The sequence below is a fragment of the Colias eurytheme genome, chromosome 10 (assembly GCF_061535395.1).
Source record: "Colias eurytheme isolate Ceu_HAF_F1 chromosome 10, ilColEury1 Martin Lab GWU primary, whole genome shotgun sequence".
Taxonomy (NCBI): Eukaryota; Metazoa; Arthropoda; class Insecta; order Lepidoptera; family Pieridae; genus Colias; species Colias eurytheme.
Window position 1 is genome coordinate 7,629,187 of NC_142989.1, and position 13,151 is coordinate 7,642,337.

The 13,151-nt window shown below is 36.0% G+C and overlaps 2 protein-coding genes and 1 long non-coding RNA gene across 6 annotated transcripts in view; 2 read left to right on the forward strand and 1 right to left on the reverse strand.

Moving 5' to 3' along the window:
• The window catches only part of CenG1A (Centaurin gamma 1A), a 124,052-nt gene that overhangs the window by 58,033 nt on the left and 52,868 nt on the right, over positions 1 to 13,151 (forward strand). The window lies entirely within an intron of this gene.
• Positions 2,657 to 4,019, reverse strand: LOC149905291 (uncharacterized). Its single transcript, XR_016457143.1, has 2 exons — positions 3,515 to 4,019; positions 2,657 to 2,880 (listed from the first exon to the last, which is right to left on the reverse strand). It is a non-coding gene; the product is annotated as an uncharacterized LOC149905291 (long non-coding RNA).
• Positions 4,350 to 7,225, forward strand: LOC149905292 (uncharacterized). 4 transcript variants are annotated; one of them, XM_090106229.1, is made up of 4 exons: positions 4,915 to 5,027; positions 5,104 to 5,274; positions 5,852 to 5,930; positions 6,130 to 7,225. In XM_090106229.1, exons 3-4 carry the CDS (start codon positions 5,920 to 5,922, stop codon positions 7,223 to 7,225), a joined length of 1,107 nt encoding a protein of 368 aa, XP_089962355.1. In that variant the 5' UTR covers positions 4,915 to 5,027; positions 5,104 to 5,274; positions 5,852 to 5,919. The 4 variants fall into 4 exon arrangements, with proteins under 4 accessions (XP_089962356.1, XP_089962353.1, XP_089962355.1 ...); XM_090106230.1 differs by having other exon boundaries at positions 4,350 to 5,274; positions 6,130 to 6,227; XM_090106228.1 differs by having other exon boundaries at positions 5,852 to 7,225.

Consider the following 13,151-nt stretch of genomic DNA (forward strand, 5'->3'; position numbering starts at 1 on the left):
AACTTTAAAAGCTATACTCATATTTAAATATAATAGCGATAAATATTGAAATGATACACAAATATGGGGTTATATAACGAAAACCAGAACGGCTATATAATGTGTGTTAACATCTTTGTGTGCGTGAATGCCAAATGGCTGGTCACTGGTCATGTCATTTGCGAATTTGCACACTCCCATTGTGCGACTTTACTCGTTTCTGTTAACGTGCGAAAGTAGATATTTGAAAATATCTAGCTCTACATATTTTGTAATATAAAATGATACTGTAAACTGTTAGAACATACGTAGTTAGGTATGTTAGGATTCTTTTCCATAATGCATTTCTTATTTATAAGATAAAATAGTGTTAAACTAATGCAGAATATATTAAATATCAAAAACAAAGTAACAAACTATGACGTTATTTCTAGTTCATGTTCTACACGGTGACAAAGCGGATTCATTAGAAAAGTTAAAAATTATTTTAACACTGTAGTTATTGCAATATAAAAATTGTCACATTTGAAACCTGACTTGTTTCGTAGCTCGGACGTGTGTTGAATATATTTTAAAAGCTATTCAAAGCATCTTGTTTATTTCACGGTCTAATACAAATTTGCATTGCGAGTGCAAGATCATTATGTGGCCCGCTTCATGCATAATATATTCTTGTTTTGTTGAATAATATACATTACGAATCGGATAATTTATCTCATACAAAGTAGAGATAAATACAAAACTTGTTTTTAAACGTCTTGCGAACGAAAGGAGATGCAAACAGATTTGATATTATGAGAAAAATAATATCATTAAATATGTCTACACTAAATGAATAAAAGTCGCTATATTTGTAACACGATCTGTGTGTTTGTTTACGAACAGTGCACTTGGCCCGATGTAATAAATATAGGTAAATATAATGATAGAGAACTTGTCATTTTCTTTAATGCTATTCAGTTTGCAGAGAGCTATGTGCCTCACAAACAATATCTAGCTAATGGCTCATTAATGCAACATTTGTAAATTATTTGTTATTCTTTCTTGTATTTGACCGTCCCACACGGAAGCCCCTGTCAGAAGCATTGTTCCCAAGAACCAGTTTTCCAATCGTCTGTTGGTGCCAAAATCCTTTATACGTCACTAAACATATTGTACAAGGAGTGCCCCAGGATACATCCAACAATAGAACATTATTGCAACTCTTTAAATCCCTAGAAATAAAAAAAATATACTCTATTTACTTTCACATCCCCATTCAAATGTTCTAATTAGATGCCTTCAGGGCAGAGGATTTGCATTTACGGATCTGCAATTTAAAGTTCACGCACTGTAATGAAAACAATGAAGAATCGTGTGCAGTTTGCATGTTATAACAGCTATACAGTATTAATTCATTTGCCATTCACTTAGTAACAAATCATCCCCAGTGAATGCAATCTCTGTCTTCTTAGGTCATACAACGCGTGCTCTGCATTTGAATGCTATCAGCGATCTTTGATGCTATCGACCGCGCTCGTAGCTGGTGTCAAATACGTTATAAGATCGAGAAATCGATACTCTGTGGGAATATCGCAGAAACGAGTAAGGGCAGTTGAAATTAAAAATGAGTTCGATCGCTGTAGGTACAAGGAATGCGTGCGCGTGGTTGCAGAAATAGATCCATTGTTGCCATCATTGATATGTCAAGAAAGGGTTAGCTAAGCCCCCGAATACATGTGTCAAAACTTACTAAATAAATGCGCGTGATTTTTAATGTTTGACAATTTGACAGCTTTATACCTACACATCAAATCCGACAAAACGTTTATCGTAAAAAAATATAATGCGATTATTTTTAAAGAGTCTCTCATTTGTGGCTAAAATATCTCGTTTTATGGTCGCTAATACTCTCGATCCAAAATCTTTGAATACTGGTCAAAAGTCTCCCACTTCTAACAGTCTAAAACGGTTTCTCATGAACTTGAAAGAACTTCAAAATATTATTATTAGCGGTGCGCCTATTTTCGTTAAACTGGTTTTGCAATACGGAAGCTGTTGCCGCAACAAAATCGTGCGGAACGGAGCGTTGCGACTGCGTCATCGCGTCGTCACGTCGCGGCGCCGTGGGATTGGCCGCGGATTGACCCCACTGTCCTCTACTACTTGGACTCGCCACGCAACCGCTGAGCAGGACACTCCCTCAATAAAATTAATCTACCAAACGCACTCTGTAATTTTAAATATTAAACTATATACGCACAAGTTTATTGTCTTCTTCTTTCGTCGTCAACATTTCTGGACCTTCGACACCGGATCACATCCTGGATTTTGGAGACGCAATCGGCAAGGAAGTCGCAAAATTACAGTGCAGTTTGGTAAGACGGCCAGCTAATTTATCCAACCCTGTAAAGCTTCATCTGAGTAATACTGTGCTTTGTATATTCCAGAGCTTTCGGTGTTGCTTGCCTCCTCACGTGCCTTTACGCAACCGAAGAATCTGCTTCACGTGGCACGTAAGTACTTGTAGCTTTTTACTTCAGTAATTATGTCTCTTTCTGAGCAAAAGGAGCTTAAGGATTTGAGAAAAAAAAGGGGGTTAATCAAATGCAGGTTAACGAATTTTAAGAAATATGTTTCGTCTTTTGAAAACGTGGATCTTGATACACATCAAAGGGCAGAACTAAAATTACGTATACCAGGTGCACAAAGTTTAATGAACGATTTCAACCAAGTACAAAGTAAAATCGAAGATCTTGTCCCGGAGTCAGAAACGGATAAACTCATAGAATCACGCGTAGAGTTTGAGAGGGAATATTATGTTGTCCTGGCGATGCTGGACTGCATGGTAAACCCAGATAATTCCGAGGATAGATCTGTTAATAAATCCATTGACTGTTCCTTAGCGCACGACCATACGACCTGTAACAATTTTAATAACGATTCAGTAAAATTACCGACTATTTCTGTACCTAGCTTTGACGGTTCACATGAACACTGGGTAGAATTTCGCGACACGTTTTCATCCTTAATTCACAATTCGAAAACAATACCACCGGTTCAAAAATTCCATTATTTAAAGGCGAGTTTAAAAGGCGATGCCAAAATCGTTATAGAAAACGTAGAATTTTCATCCGAAAATTATATGGTTGCATGGGAGCTTTTATTACACCGTTTTAATAACACGCGTTTGATAGTGCAAAGTCACATTAAGGCAATATTTTCACTTCAAAACGTCTCAAGAGAATCGGCTATTCAATTACACAATTTAATTGATACAGTTTTAAAAAATTTACGTATTCTTAAAATCTTAGGAGAACCCACGGAATACTGGGACACTTTGATTATTTATATCGTAGTTTCAAAGTTAGATCCTACCACTGAACGCGAGTGGGAACAATTTAAAAACACATTTTATAAATTACATAAGGACAAAATTATTAAACTAAACGATTTATTAGAATTCATTAAAGAAAAAGCCGATTTATTAACTACACTATCCGTAAATCACAATAAACCTAGTATTTCAAATAACTCAAATAAATTTTCTACTTACCAAAATAAAAATTCATCATCCAAAATTCATTGCAACATAGTTTCGGATAACAAACAATCTAAATCGCAATCCAATAAGTCGCGCAGCCATTACAAGTCATGTTTGCTATGTAACGAAAAGCATCAGCTGTATTCATGCCAGAAGTTTCTTGACTTATCCCCGCAACATAGGGTTAATTTCATAAATGATAAAAACTTATGCATTAATTGTATGCGTCCAGGTCATTCGGTTGGTACTTGTCTTTTTGGTCCGTGTAGAAAGTGTGAACAAAAGCACAATAGTTTACTTTGTGATGCAATTAAATTATCACCAATTAAACAAAATACAGTGACGTTAACTACGTACGAGCACCCCTCGCTTACTAATACGCATCCCGTTTCAGTGGTTTCAGTAGATAACGCACACATGCAACTTCAATGTATTAATCACGCACAAACCGTTATGCATACAAAGGATGACAATTCTTCGCAACAGATTGTCATATTGTCTACGGCGATAGTTGAAGTATATAATGAATCGGGTGAGTATTATTGCGCACGCGCAGTTCTAGATAGCGGAAGCGAGCGATCCTTTATAACGCAATCGTTTGCAAATAAATTAAATATACGAATATTACAGTCCACTCAACATATTCACGGTGTAGGTAATTCTATTACGCAATGTTCGCAATCTTGTAACATTGAAATTAAATCGCGCGACGGGAGCTTCACTGCCCGTTTTCAATGTTTGATTTTGCCCCAAATTACATCAAAATTGCCTACAACCACGGTTAATTTAAATCAATTTAATATTCCTCACAATTTATTGTTAGCTGATCCCAATTTTTACGAAAGTCAACCTATTGATTTACTGATCGGTGCTGATTTATTTTGGGAATTAATAACCGAAGGAAAAATGCGCCTGAAAAGTGGTCCTTTCCTTCAAAACACCAAATTAGGTTGGATAGTGTCAGGTGCAATTAAATCTTTTCCGTATACTGGTAATAAAAAATTATCACATATTAATTGTAATTATTCGACATTATCCACGGAAGATGATTCACTCGATAAGTTAGTTAGGAATTTCTGGGAATTAGAAGAATTATCCGCGCCTAGCAATAAATTACAGCAATTATCGAGCGAAGATAATATTGCTTGTGAGGAACATTTTATTCGCACAACACGTCGACTTTCCGATGGTCGTTTCTGTGTTTCAATTCCGTTGAAACAATCACCTGAGTTATTAGGTAATACACGCGCACAAGCTGAACGTCGTTTTTACGCGTTAGAGAAACGTCTTCAGCAAAATACTAATTATAAAAAGATGTATTCTGATTTTATACAGGAGTATATTAATTTAGGTCATATGAGTCTCGTCAATACGTATGGGAATCCGCACTATTTCCTACCGCATCATGGTGTGTTTAGGGAGCACGCCACCACAACTAAATTACGCGTAGTTTTTGATGCGAGTATGAAGTCTAGTTCCGGCGTATCATTAAACGACATACAAATGATTGGACCTGCTATTCAAGGTGATTTGATTTCTATTTTATTACGTTTTCGCGAGAATAGGTATGTTGCATGCGCTGACATTGAAAAATTTTACAGGCAATTGAATATTGCTGAAGATCAGCGTGACCTGCAGCTGATCTTGTGGCGGGATGATCCCTCAGAGCCGCTGAGGGTGTACCGACTCAACACCGTGACGTACGGAACGGCATCCGCACCGTATCTAAGTTGTAGATGTTTAAAGGAATTAGCCAAACACTCGAATATTCCGTATGTAGCCGATACTATTAATAATTGTTTTTACGTTGACGATCTCATAGTTTCATCGAATTCTATATCCGAATTAGAAAATATTTGTAAAGAAACTAGTAGTCTTTTAGATTCAGCATGTATTAAATTACGAAAATGGATTTTTAGTCATAATTTAAATTTAATTACGCCTAGCGTTAATGAATGGCATACACACGATCTATGTTTACTGAATAAAACTTGTAACAATAAAACTTTAGGTATCGGATGGAATAGTCTCGATGATTATATTTATTATTTCACGCAAATTATACAAAAGAGTGAAGTAGTGACAAAACGTATTATTTTATCGTGCGCTTCACAAATATACGATCCGCTAGGATTATTAAGTCCGTTTATTACTATCGCAAAGCATTTATTACAAAGATGTTGGTTGTTAAAATTGACGTGGGATGAATCGGTTCCTAACGAAATTTCGCAAATATGGGATAAGTTTATAAATGGATTATCTTTTCTTAGTAGTTTACGAATACCGCGTCACGTTATGTGCATTGATCCAGTGCGAACCGAACTACATATATTTACCGATGCTTCACAGGTCGCGTACGGAGCTTGCGCATACGCTCGTACGATCAATGCAACAGCTGATGTCACAGTGCGCTTGATATGTTCGAAGGGTAAGATCGCGCCGACTAAACCTACAACTATACCTAGATTAGAGTTGTGTGGTGCGCTGTTAGGTGCACGATTATATTATAAGCTTATTGGATCACTGCGTTCAAATTTTGATAAAATTGTATTTTGGACAGATTCAACTATCGTGTTAGGTTGGTTAGGTATGCCTATTAATTTATTAAAACCTTATGTTCAAAATAGGACGGCAGAGATTCACGAGCTGACCAAGGAACATCCATGGCGTCACGTCGCAGGCAAGGATAATCCAGCCGATTTAGTCTCACGCGGGCAAAGTCTAGAAGCGCTTAGCTCCTCATCTTTATGGTGGGAGGGTCCGTTATTTTTACATAATGTACATTTTGAATTGCCCGAATTAAAACATTCCAAATTAATTAATTCAGATTTGCCGGAAATTAAATCTACAAATATTTGTTGTCACATAAGTAATAATTTAAACGATAATTTAATTATTTTTTCTCGATTTTCACAATATAATAGACTTAAACGCGCAGCTGCTTATGTATTACGTTTTATTAATAACGCGCGAAATAAAACTAATAAGTGGACAGGTTTATTATCAGTCGAGGAATTAAATCGTGCTGAATTAACGTTAGCAAAGTTGAGTCAACAGGAATCGTTTCCCGATATTTACTATGCGCTTAAAAATAATAAAAATATAACGAATATATCAGGCTACAATCAAATTTCTAAATTAAATGTATTTTTTGACGCAAATAATAATTTAATTCGTGTAGGTGGGCGTATTCAAAATTCGCCAAATTTTAGTTTTAATAAAAAATTTCCTATTTTAATCGCAGCTAATCATCATTTTTCACTTTTGCTTTTTCGGTTCGAGCATGAACGTTTACTCCACGCCGGGCCACAGCTTCTACTGTTTACGCTCAGAGAGATGTGGTGGCCGGTCGGCGGCAGAAACCTCGGTAGGAAGGTGGTACATTCGTGCATGCGCTGCGCACGACTGCAACCGACTACGGTCGCGCCTATAATGGGGAATCTACCGCAGGAGCGTCTGGACCCAGGTTATCCGTTTATACGTTGTGGTGTCGACTACGCTGGCCCAGTGTTCACGTTGAATCGCAAAGGCAGAGGTGCTAAGTTGCAACAATCGTACATATGCTTATTTATATGTTTTGTTACACGCGCGGTTCACTTGGAACTTGTTAGCGATCTATCGTCGGAATCATATCTATTAGCTTTGAAACGTTTTATATCGCGGCGAGGTAAACCCGTGATTATCTTTTCTGACAATGGGAAGAATTTTGTCGGTCATGAATGAGTTCAAAAAATTTTTAGCTACCTGTTCTGATGAAATTAAAGCATATGCAACTTCGCAAAATATTAATTTTAAAATGATACCTTTTTACGCTAGTCATTTCGGGGGATTGTGGGAAGCTGGAGTAAAAAGCTGCAAGCACCATCTCAAACGTGTAGTAGGTAACGCACATCTAACGTTCGAGGAGTTTAGCACAGTATTGACCCAGGTTGAAGCTGTCCTGAACTCCCGTCCTTTGACCCATCTTTCCACAGATCCCAATGATTTCCTTCCACTTAGCCCTGCACATTTCCTGGTTGGTCGTCCGCTGACTGCACCTGTAACGGCTGAGCTGCTATACGACGTGCCTGAGCTTCGTCTCCCGAGGTTCCAGAGGGTGGAACAAATACGCCAGCACTTTTGGAATCGTTGGTCCAAAGAGTATGTCTCCGAGATGCAAACGCGAACCAGATGGCACCAGCACAAGGGGGAGCTCAAGGAGAACACGCTCGTTCTCATTAAGGACGACCGATTGCCGCCGTTGAAGTGGAGCTTGGGGCGCATCCACGCGACATATCCGGGGAAGGATGGAGTAGCACGAGTGGCCGACATTCGTACTGCAGACGGCATCGTGCGTCGGGCGTTCACTAAAATTTGTCCGCTTCCTTCACCAGATAGCTGATTCTTCGCTTCGTGGTCGACAGTTCGTTGGAACCAGCACGTTCCAAGGCCGGGAGCATGTTGCCGCAACAAAATCGTGCGGAACGGAGCGTTGCGACTGCGTCATCGCGTCGTCACGTCGCGGCGCCGTGGGATTGGCCGCGGATTGACCCCACTGTCCTCTACTACTTGGACTCGCCACGCAACCGCTGAGCAGGACACTCCCTCAATAAAATTAATCTACCAAACGCACTCTGTAATTTTAAATATTAAACTATATACGCACAAGTTTATTGTCTTCTTCTTTCGTCGTCAACAGAAGCTTAGTTATAAAGATTCCAGTTTTCTTATAAAATACACAAGCGACTCGAGTAACATCTGTCAGCTCCGTTTTGTCAAATTTATTTTGTCGGCATCTCCTTTTGTTATTTCTATAGAGCTGCCAGCATTTTCTTGATCGTACGTCGCTCTTGGCCCATGCTCATTGTTTGAATGTCAAAATCTTTTGCGTGATACAGTTTAGATTTCGAAGGGTATTTTTGGGGTCTTTAAAAGATAACAGAATTCTCTCGAGACTTGATAATGCTCATATTTTCGCGAATTTCGGTATGTGGATTTTATTTTGTAGCAAAAGTACCTAGAAAACCATGTTCGTCAACAAAATATAAAACTATTCTTTCTCTTTTATTTGTTATCAAACATGGTTTAATTTCACGCCCATTATGCAGATTCTGTGAAAAATAAGTTAATTAAATGCCTATAAAGCTGATAGGAATTTCCGACTGTATTTGAAGCAAACAGTATACTGCTTGTTGAAATTTGTGATACTCGTTCGCTGAGTTAAAACAGCCCTCTCGTTTGTTTTACTTCGTGTTATAACAACATTGAACTACTCTGCATTCTATTCCAACGAAAATGTAATCAGCATATTTTGTTAAAATAAAGCTTGTCGTAAAAGTAACTGCACACAAATTATAAACATGTCAAACAATTTTATACAAAAAATGTACGAAACAAGAAAAAATGCAAAAATAAGACGTTTCTAAGTCTACACCCTCTTATTTTTGGGTGTCACCCTTTGCAATTTCGCCAATGACAGGACCTTGTGTATTTTTATGTTGAGCCCCATCCCCAGTAAGAAATACATAAAAATAAAATATCCAAGGGTTGTATGCCCTACTTAATAATTCTTACTGAATCCCTGGTCGTGTTCCCAAACCTCAGTGAATTGACTTTATTTTTTTTGTGTTCTTTTTTTGCGCAATTCCTGTTTCAAATTGTGCCTCGAATAGTATGACCAAGTTGCGTTTTAGAATATCAAATTATAATTGTTTATAAAAAATAAAGTTTCATACTTAGATGTTTTTCTTGTATTAACCATCTCGTTTTTAAATGTACTTACCTATATCTCATTATATTATTTTATTTAGGGTAAGGTTGCTCAAGTCGTACCCCCTAAGGAAATTATGCTATAATATTCACGACAATTGAAATAATACAAAATAATCCACATTTACTGAATCTTTATTTAGTTGTCTATTATTAAAAAATCACAGAAACTTACAATGGTAATATTAAAATATATATTTTAACGTTTTTCAAAAACATACCTTCGGTACGATTAAGGCGCCTAGTTGCCTAATTCGTACCACATACAGCCTAAGTCGTACTTAGAAAATACACTTTAGTGAAGATATAATAAACTATATAGAAAAATTCTTAATAATAAGAGATCAATTTTAAGTAAGTTAAAATTACAAATAATTCAGTCTGAGATTAACTTAAGCATATTATTTGGTAATTATTTTAGTGAATAACAAAATCTTAGACCTAAATAGAAGTACGAGTAAAGAATTTTTAACAGGTACGACTTAAGCATACTTATCTTTGAGGTTGAAAAATAAAATTACTAACACAACCTAAAAATTTTCTCCTGTTTGAGTATGCCCAAACGATTGACAGATAAGCATTAAAAATCGTTGTTAACAAAGACAAAATATAAAGATAACATTCCTGCCGTAAAAAGCTTATGAATGAGTCGTTAATTTTACATGAAAAGTGATAAAAAACTTACTTTTTGAATTATTTTCGCTGCACGAAGCCGACCGCCTGACCACTTGTTTACGCTTGCTCGCGCGACTAAATAGTTCACGTTAACAACACTAGATGGCCCAATTCAATGGTATCAGACGAGATATTGTTGGGGTACGACTAACGCCGTGGTACGACTTGAGCAACCTTACCCTACCTTTACAAAATTTAGGCACAAAAGAAAACGTCTGTCTCTATTAGCCTGACGTCACATCTAAAATCCCCAATCTTTGAGATTTTGTTTATTATAATACGTATTAACATTATTTTGTTTGCGTTCATCTTTTGCTTCGAATGCTGTTTCTAAAACGGTAAGTACGTATTATTTTTTATGAAATATGAATACATTAAGAAATGCAGGGACTAATCATCTCCCTTCGTCATAGACCTCATGTCTTGTAAGTTAAAATTTATTATTACTGAATATGAATAGATAACACTTCACCGGCTTTGACAATGAAGATTATCTTTTAAATACATTTTAATTGGACCCCTACCTTGAACATTTTGTTCGCTAGCGTTTTTATCATCGTGACCTTTGAGTTTGTCACGCATAACTAATGTAAAATTGACTGGCGTGTCATTTTTATGATGGATTAGAAATTATTTTAGTATTTGTTTGGTCGCATTGTTATATTGGATTAGCTCCACAAGTCCACAGCTTATCCTGCTTATCCCTCTTGGTACTTTTGTTAAGGAAATATTGTGGTCATAGTTTTTACTTGTTACAATTATTGTATGTCACAATGATTTTTTTTTAGTAGATAAGTGGTACCTAGCAAGATGCAAACAATTATTCTCCATATTATAATTCCTAAGACAACGGAAGTAGCTTTCAGTACCAATACTTCCTTATAATTATTATCACTTAATTATATTACATAATGTAGAGTCAAGTAGTAAACTTTGGTAGGAATTTATTTTGTTCTTGCGAAAATCCTTAAAAAAATCAACCCTGATATATTAGTTTTAAATCACATCCCCACTCACACTTTATGACGCTTGCACCTGTGACCTCAAAATATTGCACTAATAATAAACACGACCTCGTTAAACATAAATTAATAAAGCGACTATAACAAAACATATTATAATAGATAGATAAAGATGATTAGTATTATGACTAATCACTACTCAAGTACATTTATTTAAACACGTGTGAAACGTCAGCTTAATTTTTCTGAGTAGATGACCCGACAAACGTTGTCCTCCCCACCTACCATACTCCCTTGCCACTTAGGGGTATGAAAAATAATATATGCTCGCCAATTCTCAGACCCTATGCGCACAAAATTTCATTAAAAACGGTGAATTCATCTCGGAAAAGTGTAGCAAACACCGAGACATGACAATTTTAACAACAGATTTAAATCAAACTTCGTACATTTATCAAGGATCAGTGACAATCCAATGATTTAATGGGTTTATTTAAAGCGTTTTTTTTCTCTCTCTCTCAACTACATAATATAATGTTATTTATGTAGCTCTTGTAGTCACATAACGCGAGATTCTAGACGATAACACTTGCGTGTCACCACGGCAGTGAGATTACTCGTATTATGGGGGCGTACCGTAATAACGATTTCTGGGCATAGGCATGGCCGGCAAATGGTATCATTATAGCGACTGAAATAGACGTGGCAAAATAAAATTCATTTTATGAGCTGGTAACGGTTGTGGTCATTTTTGTTTTGATGGTATTTTCTAGTAATGGGTATAGTATAATAGGATAGCAATTGCAATCGGTTCAGTTATCGATAAAATCTACGTCAACATTCAAGATAGATCGAACAGCAAAAGTATCTCTACTAATATTTAGGAGAAACATTCAATAACTGTAAAGATATAGTTTTTTTGTATGTAATGGATAATTCAAAAAGTACTGAGACAATTAAAATTATAAAAATGTACACTACATTATGCCTTGGTATAACAGGCCTGGGCAGAGTTTAAACTCTAGCGGATGGTAATTTATGGAGACAGAGTTGTTATGGTTAACTAATAATTTAATATCTTACCGATTTTTTTATAACTAAAATACTATAATTTGTCATCAATATAGAAAAAGAAAACATTTAAAGCACAGGTTGGTATTTTTCCAGCCGTAGCAGAAGCAATCACGCGTTACGGACGGCCCAGCGACGCTTCCATCACACATCGATTCACCTAACAACCAATATTGATTTTTCTACCCCTCGTCACACAAGTTGTGCAGTTAAAATTTATATACGACACTTAGAAAACTCAGACGATCATTAGCAAAACTAGTTGTCACAAAATATGTGTGATTCAGAACTCTATAATAAACTTTTTATAATTACATAATAGATATTGTCTTACCTAATTGAATTCATAATTTTCCAAATAATGCAATGTATTTAATAATTTTTGAATTTATTAAAATTAGTTAGCCGAGTTTGATAAAGTTGTTAAATAGCCGGCAAATAAGTTTGTGTAAAGATCTCTTCAAATGCCTACATTTTCAGGACAAAGAAGGATCTACAAAGAAAGAAAGGATGAGATTTAGCCATTTAGGATAAGTTACGAGTGACCAGAAAGTAAATAAAAATTTATATTGTTATTTTTGTTCATGAATTCTGTCTTAATTCTCTTATCTTTCACTTAGGAAGTGAACAAACATTGAATTCCGAGTCTTATTAAGCTTTAATTCAACTTATATCGTGGAGGGCCAAAGAACACGTGTCGATGTCATTATAATGTCAATAGAGGGCGATTCCCTCCCCCCAGTGAGGGCATCTGATTCATTATAACTATATCGAAACTGTATTCCGATATTGATTGATTTTATATGACGCGAACGACAACTTTATTGTTAGGGTAGTGATTTGAAAAAATTGAAAATATTCTGTCTTATCTAACTTGTAGGATCAAAATTCATACTAAACAGACACTCTGGATTAATTTCTATTAACGAATAGTGGTGGTGATTAGCTGACATTTTCGCCTTATATAAAACAAACAACTTACGGTATGTATCAAATAATTCCTCTTTAAAGGCTTATATATTTACATAAGCCTTTTAAAACTATAGATTTAATAGTTGGCTATTAATAACCCCTATAAAATCAAAAATACAGACCTAAAGAACTACCAGATAAAATACAAAGACTAGACCTGTACAAATTTAACTACAAAACGAATACAATATCATCGAGTTGAGTCTTGACCCACTGAGGTG

Bases quoted from the DNA above. Each gene is read 5' to 3' on its own strand.
- LOC149905292 (XM_090106227.1), top strand. From the start codon at position 4,409: ATGCGCCTGAAAAGTGGTCCTTTCCTTCAAAACACCAAATTAGGTTGG. The intron at 5,931-6,129 runs GTAAGATCGCGC...TGTTCAAAATAG, and splicing joins GCGCTTGATATGTTCGAAGG to GACGGCAGAGATTCACGAGC.